This window comes from Lissotriton helveticus, chromosome 1_2, assembly GCF_964261635.1.
Source record: "Lissotriton helveticus chromosome 1_2, aLisHel1.1, whole genome shotgun sequence".
Classification (NCBI taxonomy): Eukaryota; Metazoa; Chordata; class Amphibia; order Caudata; family Salamandridae; genus Lissotriton; species Lissotriton helveticus.
Window position 1 is genome coordinate 35312174 of NC_136058.1, and position 25065 is coordinate 35337238.

The window sequence follows — 25065 nt, forward strand, 5'->3', positions numbered from 1 at the left end:
GAATGAGGAAAGCAGCTGAGATTTAAGGCACTCCAGTGCTGCTGATGTAGAGGTCACTGCGTAAGGAAGCTCACTGCGAACACTGCTGGGGGAAGCTGTCACAGAGGATGTTACTGCAAGAAAGATCAATGTGGCAACTGCTAGGAAGAAGGTTACCAATGTCAATACTGGGTGGAAGATCACTAAGGGCACTCTAGAGCAAAACATGTTGGGTCCTATACAAGAAGTGGGTTGGGCTTGGTTGGCGCTAACCTTTGGACTTTTGGTGTCCAAGGAGGAGGCGTTAGGTAGCCCCTGGACTAAATAGCAGTGAAGATTTCCACACTCTGGTTTAGTCACTTTTTTGGAAGTTGAACACCTCCAGCGGCACAAAACTGGAAACTGGACCTGACGAGGGCTGCACAAGGCCAGATACGGCTGAACAGGATTTGCTGCTACGGAGAAGAATGTAGTGGGAGCTGCAGAAAATTCAGGTGAACCGGCAATGCACCTTAGGCAAATCGAAGAGCAGGTAGGTGCAGGTCTCCTCTCAGCTATCAGAGCACGTTTTAGCCAATTAATTTCTTAGTCCCAATGTAGGAAATTGGATTACTGTTTGATGGGTAAACCCTACTCAAGCAAGAAACACAATTCTGGACAAGGTGAAACCCAAGCAAACCCCAAGTTAACCTGTGTTCAACCCTGTGGTAGCTTGGCACAAAACAGTCAGGCTTAACTTAGTGGCAGTGTGTTAAGTATTTATGCAGCACTTGAAACAGTAATGAAGTGAAAACACAACGCATGAGAAATCCCACACCAACTTAAAATCTTTTAGTAGAATATAGCAAATGATTTGAGACCAAAAAGACAAAAATCCAATCAGTAGAACCAGAGATATGCAATTTTGAACATTTAAGTGAAAACAGTACTAAGAAGCACAAAGCCCCAACTGTGGTTATTTAGTCACACTGGACCGAGACAAAGTCACTAGTTCAGGCCGACCATGCTGGAGCGTGGGTCAGGTACAGGGACCAAGTTAGGCCAAACCCGGGACTCGTATTTCGGCGCGGTGGAGGACCAGCCAATCCTGGCGCGGCATAAGCGCCAGGATTGGCTAGGGGGTCAAACAGACGACTCGCCCTGACGCTTCTCAACGGTGGGGCCCAGCCAGCGACACACCCCCTGGCTCCTTCGGTACCTCTCCGTCAACTTGAGAAAGTTGACGGCTAGCGCGCATGCGCGGGAAAGTTTCCGACTTTATTGCGCAGCAGAGTCAGTCGACTCAGACACTCTTACGTTGTTGTAACCTAAACCCAGCCCGGGCAGCCCCACCCCCTGCGCACTCCCTATTCCATCGGGACTGTCCCGGTCGGAACCCCCGATGGAAACGCTGCATTTAGGTGCTCTGTGCTCTCTCTGCTGCAGCCGCAGGTGCGTCCACCAGGGTTAGTGGGGCTACGCCCCTACGCCCCAATGGACGCACCGCTGCTGAGTATTACCTTGCTAGGTATCAAAATTCAGCAAGCTGCTCTACCTATTTGTATATAGGGACGCAATTAAGTTGTTGGATTAATATATCACTCAGGCTATGCTATGTGCTAGCACAAAAAAATATATGAATCAATTATTGAAACAGCATTTTATTTTGATCTCGCTATTTGTTCAAAGACAACAAATCAATACAGGAATCAATTCTTTACATAATAAAATATATGAGATTGCATGAATGTTATATGAAATGTTTTCAATGGAAATTTTCAGAATTAAGGGCCAGTATCATTGTTGTATATATTTTATTATGTAAAGAATTGATTCCTGTATTGATTTGTTGTCTTTGAACAAATAGCGAGAAACAAAATAAAATAATGTTTCAATAATTGATTCATATATTTTTTTATGCTAGCACATGGCTTAGCCTGAGTGATATATTAATCCTACAACCTTATTGCCTCCCTATAAACAAATAGGTAGAGCAGCTTGTTGAAATTTGATACCTTGATTTTCCCCTATTGCTCTACCTCTATCCTCCCAGGGGTCCCCCTATTACCTAGTGGTTAGTACTAACTTACTAGGGAATAACAGGCAATCTAATTGGGTGTAAGACATTTTTACCATGTTTTAGGGAGTGAGATGAAACACTTTAGCACTGATTAGTAGTGGTAAACGCAGAGTCCTAAGGCCAACAAAAACAAGATCAGCAAAAACAGAGGAGTTAGGCAAAATGCTTGGAGGAAGAGCGTCTTAACTTAAGACTAACAGCTCTATCACCCAAGCTTTGGATTTTGGCTAACTGGGCACCTTTTGCACCACTTATAGGGTCAGGAGCCACTCAGGCTGGGTCAAGGTGCGGGTTCAAGATTGTGGGAGCCTTTTCATTTCCTCAGGCTCTGATTAGGTCATCCAACTAGCCCTTGGAGTCACTCTGGTAGTCCAGGGTCCAATCAGTGGAACAGAGCTCCAGCCGAAAGGCAGGCCTCTGAGAGTTCCAAGCAGGCTTCAGGCAGCAGAGAAGTCCTTCCAGGTGCAGCAAAGTAGTCTTCTGAAGTACACAACTGGCTGCAGCCGCAGGCAATCATCTGAGAGTCCTTCTGCAAGTCCAGAGGGTAAACTGAAGAGTGAGTCTGAGGATCCTATTTTTATAGCTCGTGCCTTGCTTGAAGTAGGAGACGTTTATAGGGATTGCTCTATGAAGTTTTGAAGTGCTTGGAGTTTCCTGCCGTCTCTTCCCTGGCTGCAGGCACGATAGGCTAGTGTGAAATCCTTTGTATGAAGGCAGGACACAGCATATTGAGTTGGAAGTGGGGTTGTACTCAGCACTATCCGACATTGTGCCAGTGATGGCCCATCTAGCCACACCTAATCTGTCTGGGAGAAATAAACAAAGTCCAACTGCCAACCAAACCCAGTCATATAACCCAGTAACAGGTTGTAGGCACAAAATAGCTAAGGCAGGAAAATGTCAATTTTCTACAAGTGGCATTTTTTTAAATTGTAACGTAAAATCCCACTTTACAATTCAAGAGGATTTTAAATTACAATTTCTTGGACACCAAACATGAATTCTCTACGTGCGCCCAATCTTAGTACTTATTAAATGTGATAAGAAAACAACAATGTTATTCATTGGGAGCGGTAAGTTTCACAGTAGTGCAAAACGACTTTGTGAGTTTTTCACTACCACGACATGAAAACTTAAATGTACATGTCCAACCTTTTAATTATAGTGCACCCTCCTTTATGAGATGCCTAGGGTCTACATTAGGTTTGACTTATTTGGGATAAAAGGAGAGTTTGAGGCTTGGAAATGGGGTTATTTTGGCAAATCGTATTGGCATTTTATGTGTTCCTAACCTCACCTACTGGACTGCCAAACCCACCATCATCGGATTCAATTATAGTTTTTATTTATTGTCTATTTTTTCTCTAAGCCTAATAATGTATTTTTGTACAAGAAATAAGACTCTCTTCCTGTACCTTCCAATACGGACATTTAATTTACAGGCCCTGTTTATATGGCATACCACTTTGATAGGGACTTAATGTTAAATTACTGGGCATATTTATTGAAAAATAATGCAGCGCAGGAAGTCACTTTGCTGCGTTGCACTATGTTATAGGGAAAGGGCAGAAATGCACCATATCTAACATGATACAGTGCATTCCTGTCTTTTTTGCACAATGTGATACCTAGTGCTAATGCAGGCACCCTTTCACAATGGTTCAAGGGTGCCTGTGTTGTAAGCAGGATTGTTTTGGTGCAGGAGGGGACACCTTCCTACCTACACATAAACATTCCTGAGAGGCCTTTTCCTTTTTTTTATGTGTGCTGCAAAATGCAGCACACATAGAAAGAGGACGTAATGACCGGTTACTCACCGGTAATATTCATTACTCCGAGTCGTAGCCCTCCCCGTCCCAGTCCTTACCAATGAGCATAGCTCCTCCCACCAGAAACTCCAAAGCAACTAAAAAACAATCCCTTCCCTCCAGGCCACACCCACACATTAAGGCATATAACCATGTAACCCGCCCACCCACATCCTGTACCACCAAGCACACGAAGCCGAACAGGGAGGGAGGGATGGGAACCTGGACTGGGACGGGGAGGGCTACAACTCGGAGTAATGAATATTACCGGTGAGTAACCGGTCATTACCTCCTCGTCGGCCCTCCCCGTCCCAGTCGTTACCAATGAGCAGATACCAAAGCAAGAATCGGCTTCACACAGTAGCAAAACTGACTCAAGCCGCACACGCAGAAAGGTACACAACCCAAGCAGAACGCAACCCCGCGTCCCCAAACCCAGGAGACACAGTCCCACACAGCACTCAACGACTAGAGGACATAAAAGCTCGAGGAGAACACCCAGCATCATTCACGCAGAACACGTCCAGGGAGGCCCCCCGGAAGCAAGCCCAAGAAGCAGCCACCCCCGAGGCGAGGAACCTCGAACCGACCCAGGCGCCAACACACCACAAGCCCAAAAGCAGGCCGCACAGCTAACACAGCCACCGACAGAGAGCAGCCACAAAAGGCCCCAGAACAGGACCAGCCAGCCCAAAGGCAACAAAAAGGGAAAACCACCCCATAAAAAAGGCACAGCAGGAAGGAGGAACACCCCCAGAGCCCGCACAACCCCCAAACAGAGTAGCTGCACCTAAACTCCAGAAAGAGGAACCAGACAGAAAACAGGCAGAACCAGAAACTCCAACAAGGAGCAAAGGAACGAAAGAACGGCGCCAGGAGGAAACCATCCAAAACCACCCGGACACCAAGGGGCGCACCGGCCCAACGCCCGAACCCTGAAATGCCAACACATCCACCCACAGAGCTTGCAGGGAGGACACAGCCCGACTCAAGTCGAAGCCAACCGCCCAGAAATCCAAGACACGCACCGGAATCTAATGCAGACACACCCCGTGTCGGACAGCAAACCAGGAAAGAAAACCCCACGACCGGCATAGAACAGGAGAGGCGAAGGGCTCCCGATCCGAGGAACAGCACACAGCAGGCCCCCGCCCAACAGAAGGACAGGGCAACCACCCCCAGACAGTGCCGGACCAAACCAAAGAACAACCTCAACCCAAGGCGATCCTCGGAGACGCAAAACAGAACCAACAACGGAACCCTGAAACAGGTCAGCAAGAGGCTCAACACGGACAGGGAGGGAAACACCCCACGCAGGTGAGTCGCCACAAGAACAAAACCCCCGGCAGACATAAAGCCCAAAGGGAATTTCAAAAAGCACCACCAGGGGACACATTCACAGCAGTGGCAGGATTCGAACCCAGGCCTGAGAGGGCGGGCAACACCAAAGGTACAAGATACACCCATTAGCCCAAGCTCCTCGGATCCATCACACAGTCCGACCAGACCGAGACGAACCTCAGGAGGACCCAAGGCAGAAAGAGGCCAGGCCAACTAACCGACCACAGGAGACAAAGAAAGCAGAGGCGGGACCCAAACCCACAGCAGCGCGAGCCTGCGGCACCAGAGGCACAAGACAAACCATCGAGCTAAAGCTCTCCGGTCAAAATGAAAGCACCACAAGAACCAAAACCACCAAGGGACACCACGAAAGCAGAGGCAGGATACGAACCCATGTCCCGCGTGAGCCCGAGGCAGCACAGGCATAAGACATACCATAGAGTAATAGGTCCAAGGACAATCAACGCCCAACAAGCCCAAGACAGTCACAGAAGCAACCGCTCACAGGACACAAAAGGGCAGCCACGCAAGAGGATTGAACCACCAGCCAACAGGACCACCCGCAGCCAATGGCCACACCCTCCGGAAACAACAGCAGACAGCCCCGAGAAGCCGGAACCCAAAGCCCCAGAGCAAGACACACCAGGGGGGAACAAGTGCCAACGGGCCCAAGGAACAAACCCCACAGCAGCAGATAACAGCCGCCGAACATGGAGCCGCCGGGGAGAAGTGGAAGACTGAGCCCCCAACAAACACCACAGTCCCCGCAACAGAGCCAGCCCGCAGGGCACCGGCAGGAATACCCCACCAACCGAGGCGCCGAAACCACCCAACAAACAGTAGCACCCAAGTGGTGCAAAGAATGGAAGACTCCAAGATTAGAATCCAACCAAACCGACTCAGGAGCCAGCAAACACCCAGTGAAAGGGCCAGAGCCGGAAGGAAAGAAGAGGAAGAATCAACCAACCGTCCAAGGATGGGAACACCCGGAACCCCAGAGCAGGCAACAAAACCACCCAGGGAGCCAAAGGTCAGCAAACACACCAGGAGACGCAGACCATCCAAAAGGCAGCCGCAAAAACCGGAAATGAACAACACCTACAGCAAACGTAGGAACCACCACGAAGCCGCGTGTACTGCCATATGAAAGCAAGCGTCCCAAAGAACCAGAGAAGCCAGGAAAACCCCACCAACAGGAAGGGAAGAAACAACAGAAGAGACACCATCATGAAGGAATGAAGAGGGTACCATGCAGGCCCAACAGAAACGAAGCCCCGAATACCGAGAAAGAAAGCCCGACTCATCGGCAGAGAACCAGGAACAGGGGCAGCGCAGAACACATCCAGTAGCCCAGCCCAACAAGGAGGGACCAGAAGAAGAGGAAGCACTCAGAAAACCCCGGGACATGTGGAAGGAAGGGACCCACCGGCCGCGTACCACACCACAAAAGGGTTGGGCAATCAAATTGAACGAAAGGCAGACCAAAAGCCCGCCCACAACCCGTAAACTACCCACACCGAGAAATTGCCGCCGCCACCGTACCAAGGGAACCAAAGGACAAATCAGCCAGGAAACGCAACAGCAGTCCCAACACAGAAAAAGAATCAGAGGGATCTTAGCCTACAGCACCAGGTAGTCCAAGGTGGTCTCCCATCCAGGCACTAACTAGGCCCGACCTCGCCCAACTCCCGAGAACAGACAAGAGCAGGGGAATTCAGGGTGGTAAGGCCGTAGGCTGCACAGAAAACCCCGACAGCCATACAGAAGCAACCGAACCCAAAAGCAGGGGCAAGACACAGACTGAACTGCAAGACCAGAGGCAGTAAAAGATGGATCCAAGGCCTCGCAACAAGCAGGACCAATAAGAAGGAACGGCACCCACTGATACCAACAGACACCGAGATGGCACACCAGGCAGCAGGGAACGACCATCACCACAGCCAGGAAACCACAGCGAACCACTGTAAAGGACACCCCGCCGCCAGAGCCAGGGGAAAAACAAGTTTGACAACATCTTTCCACCCCCCATCAAGCACACCACGCACAGAGTACAGAAATATGGAGGCCTACAAGCCCCATCAACTAGAAAAAGGGGAAAAAGTCTACAGACTTCCCACCTCCCAAGGGCCAAGGGAACCCCAAACCGTCCCAAACACGCAGCAGAACACCAAGAAGCCAGCCCATAGGTCTCACCCGAAACCACGTCCGGAGTCACGACAGCAAAGGCATCCCGCACACGACAACAGTGAAGGAGCAGCGGAAGACCCAGCGACCTCCACCTCCCCGTTACAGCGGAGCCCAAACAACACATCTCCATTAGGGGAACAGAACAGAGAAAATAGCGCCCAGACCAAGCAATGCAAGATCCACAAGGGCCAATCAGGGAATGCCACACCCCAACAGGACAGTAGGCCAACCCAAACAAGACATAAAGAGGGAGTCCCGGACCCCCCCCCCAAACACCACAGTCCCGCCAAAGCAGGGACTCAAACGCACAAGAAACAACAGGTATCCAAGGAGAATAAAAAAAAGCAGCCAAGCAGACCGCCACACACCTACCTGAAAGGAGGCCAGACCGCCACGCCACTGGAGTGCAGAGAAGCCAGCTGTGCACAACACACCCCCCTCTCACCCCGGGCAAACCCGCTAGGGCAGGGAACCAACCCGGAAGAGGGGAGGCCCCAGCAGGAAGACAAGTCGTGCCCCCACCACGGGTCACCGCCATAAACAAAAGCAACGCCCTTCAAAAGGGGCAGGGAGCGACCCACGGCAGGAGAAAGAGGCCAGGGGAGAAACCAAGGACCCACAGCACACAGAGTCCCGACCCCCTAAAGTACCGGCCCCAGGCATGTGACACGAGGCGCAGCCCAAAACATTCAGAACACCAGGGCCCCGACCCCCCAAAGTACCGGCCCCAGGCATGTGACACGAGGCGCAGCCCAACACATGCAGAACACCAGGGCTCCCCCAATTGTAAGGACAAACGGAAGCACAGGAGAAAGAACAGGCAGCCCTAAATAGGACCCATATAAGAGAGAGTAGACACCACCTGCAAAGAACCCGTCTCGAACCAGATACGGGAACACGAACTCCCGGACATTCCAATGTAGCATATAGGCACAGTATCGCCACCACCATGGCCCACCACTATGAAGCAAAGCAACGCCCCCTAAAAGGGGCAGGGAGCGAACCGTGGTAGGAGAAAGAGGCCAGGGAGAAACCAAGGACACGAAGCCCCAGTAGACAGAGTCCCGTTCTCCCAAACCCGCGGCCGCAGGTAATGAAACAACCCAGGAAACAAAACAAAAAAAGGGAAACACGGGCCCGAGACGACCACCGAGCCACCAAACACACCTCCAAGGAGCAGCCAAACCGCCATGCCACAGGCGGGCAGAGAAGCCAGCCGCGCCCAACACACCTCCCCTCCCTCCCCAGGTGCACCTGCTAGGGCAGGGAACATACCCGGAAGAGGGGAGGCCGCAGCAGGGAGACACCACCCCACACCAGGCAGTCAAGGCCCCCCAACCCCACGGTCCCGCTAAAGCAGGGACTCAAAAGTACATGACAAAAACAGGTACATCAGGGGAACAAACGGCCGCACTACAGGCCGTTTCACACTCACCCGAAAGGTCCAGCAGCCCCCCATGACGAAGTTGCCAGGAAATGAATTCCGCAGAAAAAACAAACAGGATGTGGATGGGCGGGTCACATGGTTATATGCCTTAGGGTGTGGGTGTGGCCTGGAGGGAAGGGATGGGTTTTTAGTTGCTTTGGAGTTTCTGGTGGGAGGAGCTATGCTCATTGGTAAGGACTGGGACGGGGAGGGCTGACGAGGAGGTAATGTTGAGAAATAAAGATATTTCTCCTCGTTATGCCACACCTCAGGAGGCGTAACGTTTTGACACATTTCCAGGTCTACCAGTAATGGTAAATCTAGGAATGCGCCAGAATCCATGAGAGGTTGCGTGGGAGGACCCACACTCCACCCATGGAACACCTCCCTGGGGCAGATTTATGCAAATCAGGGCAAATCCCTACACTAGATTTATCAGGCCGTTCAAGGCCACACAAGGTGGCCTTGAGTGGCTTGATAAATCTAAGTTAAGAGTTGCGTCATTGTTTCACCTCATTGCGTGGTGCATGGGCGATGCAAGTCTTTGATAAATTTGACCCTTAATATGTAAGCCAGTTTTACCATGTTTCAGGGAATGAGACAAGCTGTTTAGCTCTGGTACTCACCCCCCCCCACCCCCCCCCTCAACTAATACCCCATTTTCTCTCAAATACCTCTCAGAACGAACCCTTAAGGTGAGTTTCCCCGCAATATGCTTTCAAGCAGGCCTTCCAATTCCATAAAGCAAGATAAGGCAGTAGATTAAAACGGCAGCAAATAGGGAGAATCGAATAACAAGGAAAAATCATAAAAATAGCCTCATTCTTAAAGGACAGCAAGTGATCCTGCAGCAAAATGCAATTTTGTTTGGTGCCCCAAATATCTTCGAATTGTTTCTTAGTTGTACAGATATTCTAGTTTCCGCTTTTGCCTCAATTACAGGACTGCAAAGCTTGCATCCTTCTTCTATTTCTAAGCACAGCCTGTGCTAGGCCAGGAGTAAAGGGATGTCTCCTTGAATCAATCAATCAATCATTTGTAAAGCGCACTACATACCCACGAGGGTCTCAAGGTGCTGGGGGTAGGGGGCCGCTACTGATCGAACAGCCAGGTTTTGAGTATCCTCCTGAAGGTCAGTAGGTCTTGGGTCTGTCGCAGGCTCAGTGGGAGGGTGTTCCATGTCTTGGCGGTGAGGTGGGAGAAGGATCTCCCACCGGTGGTTGTTCTTCGGATGCACGGGACGGTGGCGAGTGAGAGGTCGGCGGAGCGTAGCTGGCTGTTGGGGATGTAGAAGGAGAGCCGTCTGTTGGTAGGCTGGGCCAGTCTTGTGGAGTGCCTTGTGAGCGTGGGTGAGGAGCTTGAAGATATCCTCTTGTTGATGGGGAGCCAGTGCAGGTTCCTCAGGTGGGGGGGTAATGTGGCCGTGGCGTGGTACATCGAGGATCAGTCAGCCGAGGCGTTCTGGATGAGTTGTACTCATCTCATGTGCTTGGTCGGGTCTCCCGTGTAGAGGGTGTTTCCGTAGTTGAGTCTGCTGCTGACGAGTGGAACAGAGTGCAGAAAGGCACACAAAACACAAGGGAAAAAACTAGTGGAACAGAGGGCAGAAAAGCACAAAAAACTAGGGAAAAACGAGTGGAACAGAGGGCAGTAAGGCACAAAAAATGAGGGGAAAACGAGTGGAACAGAGGGCAGAAAGGCACAAAAAACGAGGGAAAACGAGTGGCACAGAGGGCGGAAGGGCACAAGAAAATGAGTGGAACAGAGGGCACAAGGGCACAAAAAACAAGGGAAAATGAGAGGAACAGAGGGCAGAAAGGCACAAAAAACAAGGGAAAAAACTAGTGGAACAGAGGGCAGAAAGGCACAAAAAACGAGGGAAAACTAGTGGAACAGAGGGCAGAGAGGCACAAAAAACAAGTGAAAACGAGTGTAGCAGAGGGCAGAATGGGCCGAGAAGCACGGGGGTAGCGAGGGGAACAGAAGGGAAAACCGGGCAGAGACACGGGGGCAGCGAGGGGTACAGAAGGAAAGAACGGGCAGAGAGAGCACGGGGACAGCGAGGGGACCAGAGGGAAGAAAAAGGGGCATGGACCATGTACAGGCAGCGGGGAAGACAGACAACAGCAGTCACAGACACAACAATGAAAATACAGGCAATACAATAAAAGCAATAAAGCGGAGGATGAACAAACCTACCTACGGCCTACCACTGGCCACCAGGGATGAGGCGCAGGTGGTAGCCTGCGAGTGGTGGAGGGCCTCGAACGTCCTCCGCAGCGGCAGCTGGGGCAGGGAGGCACAGGCGGTGCTGTGCGGAGGGGGAGCGACCTACCTGCTGGGGTCAAGGGTCGCTCTCCTCACCGCGCAGCGGCCGGCCTATATGGGGAGGTGGGAGGGAGGAGCAGCTGGGAGGCAGTAGGCGGGGGCAGCGAATGGGCAGTGGGCTGCAGGGGGCATGGCGGTGGGGGAAACAAGTGGAACAGAGGGCAGAAAGGCACAAAAACGAGGGAAAACGAGTGGAACAGAGGGCAGAAAGGCACAAAAAACGAGGGAAAAACGAGTGGCACAGAGGGCAGAAGGGCACAAAAAAATGAGTGGAACAAAGGGCACAAAAAACGAGGGGAAAATGAGTGGAACAGAGGGCAGAAAGGCACAAAAAACGAGTGGAACAGGGCAGAAAGGCACAAAAAAAGAGGGAAAAACGAGTGGAACAGAGGCCAGAAAGACACAAAAAACGAGTGGAACAGAGGGCAGAAAGGCACAAAAAACGAGGGGAAAACGAGTGGAACAGAGGGCAGAAGGGCACAAAAAACGAGTGGAACAGAGGGCACATGTGCACAAAAAAACAAGGGAAAACGAGTGGAACAGAGGGCAGAAAGGCACAAAAAACAAGGGAAAAACGAATAGAACAGTGGGCAGAAAGGCACAAAAAAAAGAGGGAAAACGAGTGGCACAGAGGGCATAAAGGTACAAAAAACTAGGAAAAAACGAGTGGAACAGGGGCAGAAAGGCACTAAAAACAAGGGAACACGAGTGGCACAGAGGGCAGAAAGGCACAAAAAACCTAGGGGAAAACGAGTGGAACAGAAGGCAAAAGGGGCACAGAAAAGAGGGAAAAACGAGTGGCACAGAGGGCAGAAAGGCACAAAAGAACAAGTGGAGAAGAGAGCAGAAGGGCACAAAAACGAGGAAAAACGAATGGAACAGAGGGCAGAAAGGCACAAAAAACGAGGGAAAAACGAGTGACAGAGGACAGAAAGGCACAAAAAATGAGGGAAAAACGAGTGGAACAGAGGGCAGAAAGGCACAAAAAGAGGGAAAAACGAGTGACACAGAGGACAGAAAGGCACAAAAAATGAGGGAAAAACAAGTGGAACAGAGGGCAGAACGGGCAGAGAGGCACAGGGGCAGCAAGGGGAACAGATGGGGAAAACCGGGCAGAGACAAGGGGGCAGCGAGGGGTACAGAAGGAAAGACCGGGCAGAGGGAGCACTGGGACAGCGAGGGGAACAGAGGGAAGAAAAAGGGGCACGGACCACGAACAGGCAGTGGGGGAAGACAGACAGCAGCAGTCACAGACACAACAATGAAAATACAGGCAATACTATAAAAGCAATAAAGCGGAGGATGAACAAACCTACCGACGGCCTACCACTGGCCACCAGGGATGAGGCGCAGGTGGTAGCCTGCGGGTGGCGGAGGGCCTCGAAAGTCCTCAGCAGCGGCAGCTGGGGCAGGGAGGCACAGGCGGTGCTGTGCGGAGGGGGAGCGACCTACCTGGTGGGGTCAAGGGTAGCATAATGATCCACTATAATGGTGAATAAGAACGTTCTTTACTCTGTGTAGCAGCTTCTGTTTTTCTCAGCTTTGTATGTTTAGCCTCAAGAGTCACTCCTGTAGTAGACTTTTCTTACAAATCAGTATTTTTATTCTTGAAAGAACAATGGATTCAATTACATTAACTTAGCACAAATTTGGTGACCGAATCTGAACAACTAATGATTAGTTTGGCTAATATGTGTATGTAATTGCACAATGAATTCATAAATGGCTGCAGGATTGCCGTCCTGAGCATCTTTCAAAGATTCGTAGCAATTCTACCATTCCTACCCAACGCCTTTTCTAATTTTTATTCGAACCAAAGAAAATAAATCCCAGAATACACTTATATAGCAAATAAAAGCTATGGGCGGGAAAGAAGGTATCCTTGTAAACTTACGTCATATTTCTATTCCTATAAAAGGCGTCACCAGAAGAATGAATTGACACTTCTTTTTTTACTCTGCTTAGTGTATATTGTGTGCGAGTTCATTTGTTCAGCCTCAGTGGTCTTGGAACCCTGCTTAAAACAGCACTTTTAAAATGGGTTGAGTAGAATTCCATGGTAACTCCATGTCACTGTTCGTAGTTTACGTTTATCATGAAGTAGTGTGGCTCACTGGTTAGAGGCGGCAGACCCGAGAGCAGAGGACGGCCCGGGACCAGGGTTCGATTCCCGGCGCGGCAGGTTTCTGGACCAGGGTCAGCGGACTCGATAATTCTCTCGCCTCGGTGCCCACTCTGATCAGCGTTCACACTCGGCAACTCTGGGCATTAGCTTGCCTCATCTTCACTAACGGCCCCACCAGACCGCCGGGGATGCCTGGTCTCACCCTGGAGATACCCATTAAGGGACCATCTCTCAGGGAAGCCAGGAAGGGTTTCGCAGCGGTCGAAGCGCCTTGGGACCCTACGGGTAAGTAGTGCGCTATATAAATGCCTATACATTTACATTTACATACATCATGTATTAGTTTATAGGTGTGTTCATCTATTTGGTAAAAAAAAATGAACTGAGCCAACAAACACTCCCAGAATGCACTGATGTGTTTGTACTGACCGGATATGAGGTGTGCAGGTGAGGTGGACCTTATGGTAACCCTAGATTTGAGTAGTTTGATTCTTTCAGTAAATTGACATGCTGTCAGTTTTTACCCAAGGGGAGAGGAGATACTTTTATAAAGATGAACACTGTGCATCTTTTTTGGCGGTTCAGTGCCCTGCCCCTGGTGACACTAAAGGTAGCTCAAGTCTGTCCAAACTCTCGCGAGACCTAGCCTGCAATAGTGAGTGAACATTCAGGCGGTGTTTTCTGTGTAAGAATGAGGATGAATGTGTCAATTTACATTACAGTTTATAGATCCTGCCAGCAGTTTGGCAGTACATCACAATGTGGTCGTGCTATTGTTCGGCATAAATATTATGTCAACACACAACATACGCCACGGTGCAGTGCTGTACATGCACAAACAGGCAACAGCAAAACACAGGCACAGACTAGACAATACCAAGACAGACAGAAGGTACACATATTAATACCAGTTTCCGGAAGAGCCGGGTAGCAGAATACAAGCTGTAAACTCGCAGTAGACTAATGAGTGAAGCTGTCAGCAAGAGGATCAGGTGGGATGTACTGTGTGTGTCTGGCTCACGTCTGGAGTTTGTGGGAGAAAGCTGATGCAAGCAGAAGTGCAAAGGTGTAAAGAGAGCATCATCTGAATGTGACAGAAGCTTTTACCGGAGCCCTCGTGGACATGGTGCCTCAGTCTCGTCTGTCAGGTGCTCACTCTTCTTATATAGCTATGCATGTAATTGCATTCCATTAAACCCCGCACTGTGCCCACTCCAAATTACATGCAAACCTTACATTCTCCTCATGCAATTAATTAGCCAACATGCATTGTTGTGGTGATTTGTAGTGGCACCGCTCCCCAGCTCTCCGAGGTAAATTATATGGCTTGTGCTGGTGGAGCGGTGCCTTATAATTCCCCCCCAATCCCCTCATTGCGGCGGCGGCGGCATCCTCATTGGGGGTTTAAACCAATACCTCCCCCCCACATTGGTCAGGTATTAATGCGCCCTTTTATTTGGTGCGCTAAATCTTGAAGGGAGAGGAAGGAGAGGGCCGTCCCTTACCCGTTTTGTCCTTGGGCGTGTTGACTCACCCAAACTAGATTTTTGTGGTCCCTGGCAGCTGTTAAGGCTCCTGCCGGCCCGTGAGGCCCCCTTCAGGGGCGGTCTCTGCAAAATCCATCCTATGCTTACCTTAATTGCCTAGTCGCATCCCCTCACTGTAGCCTCCCCTCCACTTTACTGAACCAATAGTATCAGAAAGCATAGTGCTCCTTCCTTTGTAAGACTGTCCATTGTTTACAAATCTAAATTGTTGTCCATTCACAGTTCGCACCAGCTCAAACACCACCTCCAAGTTCTTTTTGAACGACAGAATCCATTGATGAGATCCTCTTAGCAGCTGATACATGTTTTACTTCACAAGCGGGTTACCCTTTGAGGTTCCACAGGTTCAAACACGGTTATCTTTGTGCTTGGAAGAACTTGGTTCAGCGTTGTTCATTTATAATTATATCAGAACGTACTAATAACTTAGGTTTTGTTTTGTAATCAATCACTTCATTCCGAATAAGTCAGTCCTCTTAACTTATAGTCTCCTTCAAGTAACTAATGCACTTCTTACTCTCCCATTCTAAGCTCTTCTACAATTTTGTGTCATGTGGCTGGCTAGATTCAGTGTAAACTGAGGTAGGCTTACCGTGGAGGGGATTTATATATGGATGAGCCATATTGCACGAACAAAGAACCACGGTTAGAGGATGGTTAGTGGTGTAACTCTTTTTTTTTTAAGTTTAACAACATGCCATGGTTCTTTTAATTTAACAATGTCCCTCACTCTATGACTAGGTTGCATAAATTGCACAGATGAATGATATAATGTTACACCGAAGTGTTAAGGAACCATTTGTACCACTAAAATATTACAATGAACTTACACCTACCGCTTAGCGCAAAATATTGCTTTTGCTCTGACTGATTGGTGCAAATGTTATTTTTACATGTTAGCTGGTGCAAATATCTGTGCAAAATTCTTTTGACACCATTGCAGTCTGCTATTCAGAAATGCACTTGTGCAAACTATTTAGTTCAGACCTAGGCTGGTGATCTTGACAATGAAGCTTGCATTGCTACAATTTTATATATAGTATCTGTACTGTTTTAATTAAGATATGTGAACCCATTCATGTGGGCCCATTGTAGCACATGGCGGTAAAATATAAAAATACCACGTCATAACAGTTGCCCAAATTTTGTTTTAACACTGAAACTTTCAGTCAACAACAGAAACGCACATTAACAGCATAGTAAAAAATAGTCAATTTATAAATGGATTAAACATGTTAAAGAGATATCATGTAATAAAATCTCTGAAGCAATAAACGAGCATTAGACAAAAACTTTGCTTGAGTGTGATAATAAAATGCTAGATGTAGGCACGTGTACCACATCGCGATTTTTAGTGCCACCAACTAAACAAGGGTGGAAGTTTGCACATGGGATTAAAGTATTGAATATGAGGCAGCAAGCTTACATCATGGCTTTGGGTGATCAAAAACACTAGTTGCACATCTGGAAATGACTGTTTATTTAAGACATGTGATTCAGTAGAATATTTGCTAATATAATATATCTTTTTTATGTTTAGACTGTCATCATCGGATCGTATCTAATTGCACATGGATTTTTCAGTGTCTATGCAATGTGTGTTGATACACTTTTCCTCTGCTTTTGTAAGTATTTTGCGTGAGCTCATTTCAAAGTATTAACATTCTCTGTCCATTGGCACAACAGCGAGCACTTGTTTATTTACTTAGTAGATCTAAAAACCTCTAGCGCCCCAATAACTACTTTTTGACATAGGGCAATTCGTCAGGTCTCCTTGCAGCGCTGCCTTGCATCAAAAGGAAAGGGCAGGAACGCGCCGTATTAATGACCTGGGGTGGTGTGGAGTGCAAAAAAACGATGGATTTAGGCCCAGATCTCTGTACTGGGGTGAATGTATGACATTGTTCTGCATTCTGTCCATCAATTGTTGTTTTTGCATTTGTATTAATGAAATATGGCACATTTCTGTCCTCTCTGCCTGTGCCATGATTGCTTTTGCGCAGGAAGGGATACCTTGCTGCACAAAAACAATCAATGGAACTGTTTCTCTTTTCCTTTGTGTGGAAAGAGGAAGTATAAAATATTTCTCCTCGTTATGCCTTCCCCGGGGTGGGGCACAGTTTTGACGCATTCCCAGGTAATGACGCTGGGATTCTCATACAGATTCTTCCTTACCAATCCTTAGAATCCCTGGCCGACTGAATCTCTTTAGTCTGCAAAGAAGTGTAAAGGGAAGTTCTCTATTTTCATACTAATGACAATTTTCCAAAGACCAGATACATCCCAATCCAAAGGACCTCTGACTACGAAGTAAAGTTTAGAAATGTATTACAAACCCAAAAATAACTGAACATACAAGCACCTCAGCAAGAGGTTCAAGAAATAAACTGGCACTAATACAAACATAATCCTACTCTACCAGCGGTGCCCAAGGTACCTCACTGCGGATCCTGCTCCCATATTGTAAAATTCTGGCTTTAACTTTCTGTTGCGTCTGCCCCACATACACATGGTCGCAAGGACATTTTATCTACTTACCCGGTAAATGTTTAAAAGAGCCTCAGCATCACAAAATGGATGCGGCTGCCACAGACACGAGTCTGACTTCCTGCTGCTGGATGAAACTCCGGCAGGGGAGGCCTGGACAATAGGTTTCCTGTCCAGGGAGGTCCCCCGACAGGCTTTAGTGTATTGGGCAGGGTTGGTTGCATTCAGCGAATGCTTTTCAGACACTGTATGGGGCACACAAGGTGATCCATGCATTTCCCAGTTCGAACCGGTTGCTGGGGCACTCAGCCCCAGCTCTGGCATGAAACTGGACAAAGGGGAAGGGGTGTAACCACCCCCTCCCCAGGTCCTCCCATAGGTGGGACCCTAGAGTTAGTCCAACCCCTAAACTTAGTATAAGTATAGGAACCCAGTCACTAGGAATTTAGATTACCCTGGACAAAACTCTGAAGAAGAAATCTTGGACCTTTGACATTCCATATTGACTGGAAGACGGAAGAAATCTCCCTTGGGGTCAAGGAGTGACTCCCCTGTTCAAACAGGCACCAAAGAAGCATCTTGCCGGTCTGCATTTTAAAGGCTCCTGATTGATCCCGAAGAATCTGCAACACAGGACATGGACTTCCAGACATCTCCGAGGCTAACACGAGTCCCCAGCGAAGCTGAGACCTGTAGCTATCACATGAGACGTGAGACCGGAACTCCTGGACATCCTGCAAGTTTGCAAGTGCACCTACTTCCCAAAGTTTCTCGAAGTCGTGCATTGGGCTATTTGTGGCCCTCACCCGAGCACCTTTTGCACCAAAGCTGAGAGGCCTACACTCCACGAGTGTTCCATAGGCCCGCTTTCTTCACTGCAGCTCAAGGCTCCTTTGAGATCTTTAGTCCGTTGGCTAGTGGATCCCCACGAAGGACGATCCTTTATTTCGTTGACTTTCCTGGTTGCTCCAGATGTGCCCTGACTCCCCTCCAAAGAGTGAGTCCCTCAGACCTTGCTGGTCTGTAACCGAAGCCAATCTTGTCATCTTGCAAGGGTTGCTGTTGCCAAGGCTTGTTGGGTCCAATCCGGATACCGACACTGCAGCACTCGACATCCAACATGGGTCAACTTGAATCCAGCTCTTGGTTGTCATTGACGCCTCCTGGACCTCATGGCTAAAGAGTCAAGCTTCACCTTCTTCACCTTAAAAGCACCCGACATTGGCTGGCATCTTCCTGTCGCGATCCTGGTCACTGGCTAGTGACCAAGACTCTGTCCCCTCTGCTTTCAGGTTCTTCAGATCTCCGATCCATCCGGACACTTTTCCTCTGGTCGCCTGCAGCACTTCTTCGCAGCTCTCCATTGGAATCAATGACGAAACCTGACACGAAAAGACACCCATGCACCCTGCTTCCCTGGGTGAGGTAACAGGAGTACTTCAGTGCTCCTGTGGGTCTTGACTCTCGAAGTGTTTAGTTCTAAAGGGGTTTCACCGCAGTCCACTCCTAAGTGTCCTAAAACTTTAAAACTGTATCTTGAATTTCCTCCATAGAAGTCAAGGGTGATTCACGGCTGTGTTTAAACACTGCACACGTCCCCCGTGGGTCTCCTGCGTCCCTACCTTGGGTGATTCCTGGTTGCCCCAGCGGTTCTACAGGCCCTAGGCCTCACTTCGAACTCTCACATGGTTCTTATACCACTTTCTTAGTATATGGTTTGTGAGGTCCCTAGGGCAAAATGTATACTGTGCTAATTGACTGTGTGCTATTTAAGTTCTTGTTTTGTACTTTTGCCTCTAACCTCATAAAGAAACTAGAGAGGTTGTGTTTAGAATAAATACATATATTTTATATATATACCTTGTGTGATGTACTTATATTTGATCATTCAAGAGATTATAGACTGGTAAAACAAGCTGCTTTACATTCCTTCAAGACTTAGCCTGAAGGCTGCTCTCCACAGCTACCACTAGGATAGCTTTCTATAAAGGGTGTCCAAACCTACCATCAATAAGGGTCGTTTGGACTGGTGCCCACTAGAATAGTGGACATCATATGCCAGGCCGACTTCTCACAAAATGTATCACTGTTCACCTTCATATCAATTAGCACTACTATTGGTGCAAAGTGAAACATGCTGTACTAAGATGAATGCATCCATTCTGTCTACTCTGCAGTGTTGTTGAGATCATCAGATCCTCCAGCAGTGTCCACTGACTGCACATAGGCAGCGTGTGCTATTCTCACTAGTCCAACCATCCTTTTAGTGCTCTTCTGACACTCCTGGAACAATCCATATTATGGGCCACACTGTACCACAGCTAAGAGGAGTGTATAGATGATGAATACCTTCCCTACCTCAATAATCTCGGTCATGCCACAGCTAACCCATCACAGCACGCTATGCCCATTTTAGTAGGTTGACCTCGGCTGCTCCTATACTCTTCATACCATTACTTAAATAATGCCCTTCCCAGGGGCTGCTCTCACACAACCATTAAACTATTCCAAACCATACAGTACCTTGACCCTATTTGTCACTTCAAGGCTGCCACCATCTGTTGTCATGCAATATATGACATCTTTCAGCCGATAGGTGCATGCATGACCCCATCTATTATCACACGACCTCCCTCACCCACACATAGGTGCAGCTACTTGCTGGAGGTGACATGGACAGAGCAGGTTCTGCCACTCACATACAACACCAGAATCCTTTCCACATTGGCCACAATGTCCTCACATAGGGGTAGATTTATAAGGAAACAGACAGAGTGATGCATTAGCCTTCTTGGCTTAACGCAGCGCTCCACCACTTTGGAAATGCAGGGTTGCACTGTATTTTCAACAATAAGGAGCAGCCCAGTGTTTCTCCCTGCACTGGCACTAATTACAGCTCCCTAGCGCCATTGCAGGACCCCTTGCATCATAATGCAAGGGTGCCTGCATTGTGGGAATGATTGTTTATCTGCAAGAAGGTGTCACTAAATGGCGATTTGTAACTTCTATGTGTGCTGCTTTGTGCAGCACACATAGCAGTTGCAACTCATCATTTTTAAAATGATTGTTTATGTGCAGGAAAGGTGTCCCTTCCTAAAAATAAACAAGCATTCCCACAATGCACGCACCCTTGTTCTATGATCTAAATACCTTTTTCCATAACCTTAGAACATATCCATTATTTACTTTGTTGGTGACCTTTCTCTACTTTATCATGTTCTTTTTACATTCACGTTTTTGTTTCTTTGATTGTATTTCTGTTTGGTTGATATGTTAACAATACAAGGTGCACATTTCTGCAAATGATTGCCTTGCTGCTGAGGAAAGCTGCCACAGGTGAATCAAGATGACCCTAAATGAAATCTGCATGTATCTGTGGGTCTTCTGTTTGGGCAGCTCACAGCAATAGCTAACATCTAGACCATGATCTCTCTAATCCAGAGCGGATCAATGTAATCCCCTACAATAAGCATTGAGTTGGCCTAACGGCTAGGGTGGTCGACCTCTAAACTGGGGAACCAGGTAAGAGTCTCGGCAAGGACGCGCAACATCCTGTATTACTGGGCAAATCACTTAGCCACTTGGGAGCTTCGTAAACATACCTCCCCAGTGCTGCGCTGTCCATTATCCGGTGCTGAACTGGACGTCCAGCGGTCGCACGCAGCACTGGGGAGGTAGTGCCCGTGACGACCGTTGGCCGACGGCAGCACTTAAGGGGTTAATCTTCCCGAACCTAACAAAAATGAAAGTGTCCTCATGTAACGCAACTGGTGCTCATGTAAAGACCTCTGATACCCGATACCTTCGGGTCAAGTTCGCGCTAAATATAAATCAGTAAAAAAAACAATTGCACCCTTTATTTTAATAATCGAAACACAAATATTGATATTTTGAACCTGAGTGTTAAATTATGAGTTAGTGAACTGAGTAGCATACTTCCACTGAAATATTCTGTTCAGTAACAATCCGCACATCATCTACCCCTCTTAACACAAGCATATAAGACGAGACACATCGAGTAGTTCACTGTTGTGATTTTTACATAACAGTATCCACAGCAATGACTAAAGCATGTCAACACAAAAGAACTTAAGACAAATCTTGTATTGAGCAAAATAACTTCCCACAAAGTACATAAGCCTAATGAATATGACAACTAGTATAGGACACCACAGTTCAAAGAGAATGCTACATCAGTAAATCAAAAACTAAATGTTCTCAATTGCCTCTATGTTGTGCATCGCTTGCAAAGAAAATATTGGTATAAGTGAGCTGGAAAAATAATCTTTTTGCATCAGATACATAATGGAAGCAAATTCAGGATACATTGTTGTATGCATCAGTTACATTAAAAAAGTAGGTTCAATCGAATGGTTAAGTAGCAAGTATACTCCATGAAAGAGAATATTGCAAATAGGATAAATTGAATATTATTAATCATTTACAAACACTGAAGAAAAAACGATTATCATGGCTCCTAATGGGATCATCTCAGATGGCCTGATGCATTAGTCTAAGATAGCTTTAAATATCAGTCATTGACATTCTAAAGCCATGGAATGCTGTTTTCAACAAGATATTAGGCTCACTTTTTTTCTTTTGTGACACAGCGCCAGGTCTACTTGTCTTGGTGTGCCTGTGGCCTGCACCAGTTCCATTACTTAAACTTTGCGAACTGGCTGGTACTGTACCAGATCTGCCTTCTGATTATACCATTGCTTGATCTTTTCCTGACTTTCCAAATTCTCCAAGTTCTGATTGCTATTCTTCATGCATTAGGCCATAGATCGCAAGACCAGGGCGTAGACCACCAAACCTTGTGCAGTTTTCTTGAGATGTTTCTTCCATCCATTTTTCACAGGACTGAGGGATACCCTAAGAGGATGCCCAAACAAAAGTTCAAAGGAGCTGAAGCCCACTTCCATTTTAGGAACCTTCTAGTAGGCAAATAATAGGCATGTCAGTAAGTTGCCCTTAAGACCTTATTGCATCTCAGCACAAGACAGTTTATTTAAGGGTGACAAGGTATGAACAACTTGTAAGTCAACCCACACTTAAACTACACAGACTTCACATATGCAGACATGACATTTGTCACCATAACTGAAACAAACTTTGGACTAGCTTGGATGAATAATGATAGCAGGGCCATGGCTACCACAGGCACAGTTGGCATCCTCAGAGGCATAGCCTCAAGTACTGGGTGGTGGGGTCCACCATTACCATGATAAATATGTTCATAGAGGCTACTACAATAGGGTGCAGAATCCTACAAATGTCACCCTTACAGACTCAAAGTGTATCCCTACCACAGGGACCATCTGGAGAGGAGGTTAGCATGTTCCTCCTGTCGTTCCACTGACCTAACTACAGAAAGGCTGAAAAAAGAATTACCTTTGGTGTCATCTGGGGCCAGTAATAGTGGTTTATGAGCTAAATACGGTAGGTCTTAGCCTTCCTAAGGTGTCCTACCAAAATTATGTCATGAGCCAACTCCAGTAGGAAGGTCAAATAGCACTGGGGGACCGCCAACCCTCTGGCTTACCCAGGCATCTTAGGCTCACTGTAAAGGATGCAATCCTCCTATTAGATAAGGTGATTGCCAGTTGCATGCCTGTTTTGTGGGCCTCTGTCTGTTTCCTAAGTTCTTCCAAAGTGAGGCATTCTCTTTTCACCTAGCAGAATTCTGCTTGAGATGTTCCTCCTGCCAATTCAGGCACGTCACCCTGGGCTGACACTTCTTCACCTGCCTGTAGTCTCCAGGTCTTCCTCCTTAGAGATTGACACCCATCTGAGCTGACAGGAGGAGAGTAAGGGACCGCAACTCCCAGCTTGCTTTTCGGCCTCTGCCACTGTCACAGGATGGGAGTGGGTGTGTGACATTCTAAAGCCATGGAATGCTGTTTTCAACAAGATATTAGCCTCACTTTTTTTCTTTTGTGACACAGGGCCCGGTCTACTTGTCTTGGTGTGCCTGTGGCCTGCACCAGTTCCATTACTTAAACTTTGCGAACTGGCTGGTACTGTACCAGATCTGCCTTCTGATTATACCATTGCTTGATCTTTTCCTGACTTTCCAAATTCTCCAAGTTCTGATTGCTATTCTTCATGCATTAGACCATAGTTCGCAAGACCAGGGCGTAGACCACCAAACCTTGTGCAGTTTTCTTGAGATGTTTCTTTCATCCATTTTGCACAGGACTGAGGGATACCCTAAGAGGATGCCCAAACAAAAGTTCAAAGGAGCTGAAGCCCACTTCCATTTTAGGAACCTTCTAGTAGGCAAATAATAGGCATGTCAGTAAGTTGCCCTTAAGACCTTATTGCGTCTCAGCACAAGACAGTTTATTTAAGGGTGACAAGGTATGAACAACTTGTAAGTCAACCCACACTTAAACTACACAGACTTCACATATGCAGACATGACGTTTGTCACCATAACTGAAACAAACTTTGGACTAGCTTGGATGAATAATGATAGCAGGGCCATGGCTACCACAGGCACAGTTGGCATCCTCAGAGGCATAGCCTCAAGTACTGGGTGGTGGGGTCCACCATTACCATGATAAATATGTTCATAGAGGCTACAATAGGGTGCAGAATCCTACAAATGTCACCCTTACAGACTCAAAGTGTATCCCTACCACAGGGACCATCTGGAGAGGAGGTTAGCATGTTCCTCCTGTCGTTCCACTGACCTAACTACAGAAAGGCTGAAAAAAGAATTACCTTTGGTGTCATCTGGGGCCAGTAATAGTGGTTTATGAGCTAAATACGGTAGGTCTTAGCCTTCCTAAGGTGTCTTACCAAAATTATGTCATGAGCCAACTCCAGTAGGAAGAACAAATAGCACTGGGGGACCGCCAACCCTCTGGCTTACCCAGGCATCTTAGGCTCACTGTAAAGGATGCAATCCTCCTATTAGATAAGGTGATTGCCAGATGCATGCCTGTTTTGTGGGCCTCTGTCTGTTTCCTAAGTTCTTCCAAAGTGAGGCATTCTCTTTTCACCCAGCAGAATTCTGCTTGAGATGTTCCTCCTGCCAATTCAGGCACGTCACCCTGGGCTGACACTTCTTCACCTGCCTGTAGTCTCCAGGTCTTCCTCCTTAGAGATTTACACCCATCTGAGCTGACAGGAGGGGAGTGAGGGACCGCAACTCCCAGCTTGCTTTTCGGCCTCTACCACTGTCACAGGATGGGAGTGGGTGTGCCTGGGCCATGCCCAGGCAAAGCCCAGGCCAGGGGTGAGCCCATCTGCGCCCGTGAGCTCCTGACAGTGGCTGGCCTGGGCCACCTCTATTTCGTCCATCATACAGAAGCCATCATGGGTAAGCGTAAACATCCCTGCAGCTCTGACCTGGTCAAGGCAAAAGTACCACTGGTCAAGACAAAAGTACCACGGAACTGTGCCTCCATTATCTCATACTTAACAAAAGCTGTGGGTGCCCAGACAGAGGAAATTGAAAACGCTGAGGAACAGTAGGGTATGGGGTCTCTGCAAGTAGTTTTGAGCATGTTACCAGCTGCTGCTTCATTGAACGTAACTCCATGGGAGGCAGCAGCTATCAACACGGAGAAGGTTGTTCTAATGCAGGACCCACCGGATCCATTACAGGGTTTGCAGGATCCATCATGTGGTCCTCGACAGCAGAGTGGTTAAATCTGGTTGGGGCTGTTCCACCTCACCTGATTATGGCCCCCGTAAAAAATCGGAGGAAGAGATGCACAAAACCCGGTACAGTCACGGTTGAACCTCTGTTGCACCGGGACCGGGGA

At 47.9% G+C, this 25065-nt stretch overlaps 1 protein-coding gene across 6 annotated transcripts in view; it reads left to right on the forward strand.

Moving 5' to 3' along the window:
• SLC44A5 (solute carrier family 44 member 5) overlaps positions 1 to 25065 on the forward strand; it is a 793737-nt gene that overhangs the window by 755612 nt on the left and 13060 nt on the right. For all 6 annotated transcript variants that reach the window (XM_078668567.1, XM_078668577.1, XM_078668593.1 and 3 more), the window contains one exon: positions 16341 to 16425. In XM_078668567.1, the coding sequence (XP_078524693.1) occupies positions 16341 to 16425 (85 nt within the window). The remainder of the gene's footprint in view (positions 1 to 16340; positions 16426 to 25065) is intronic.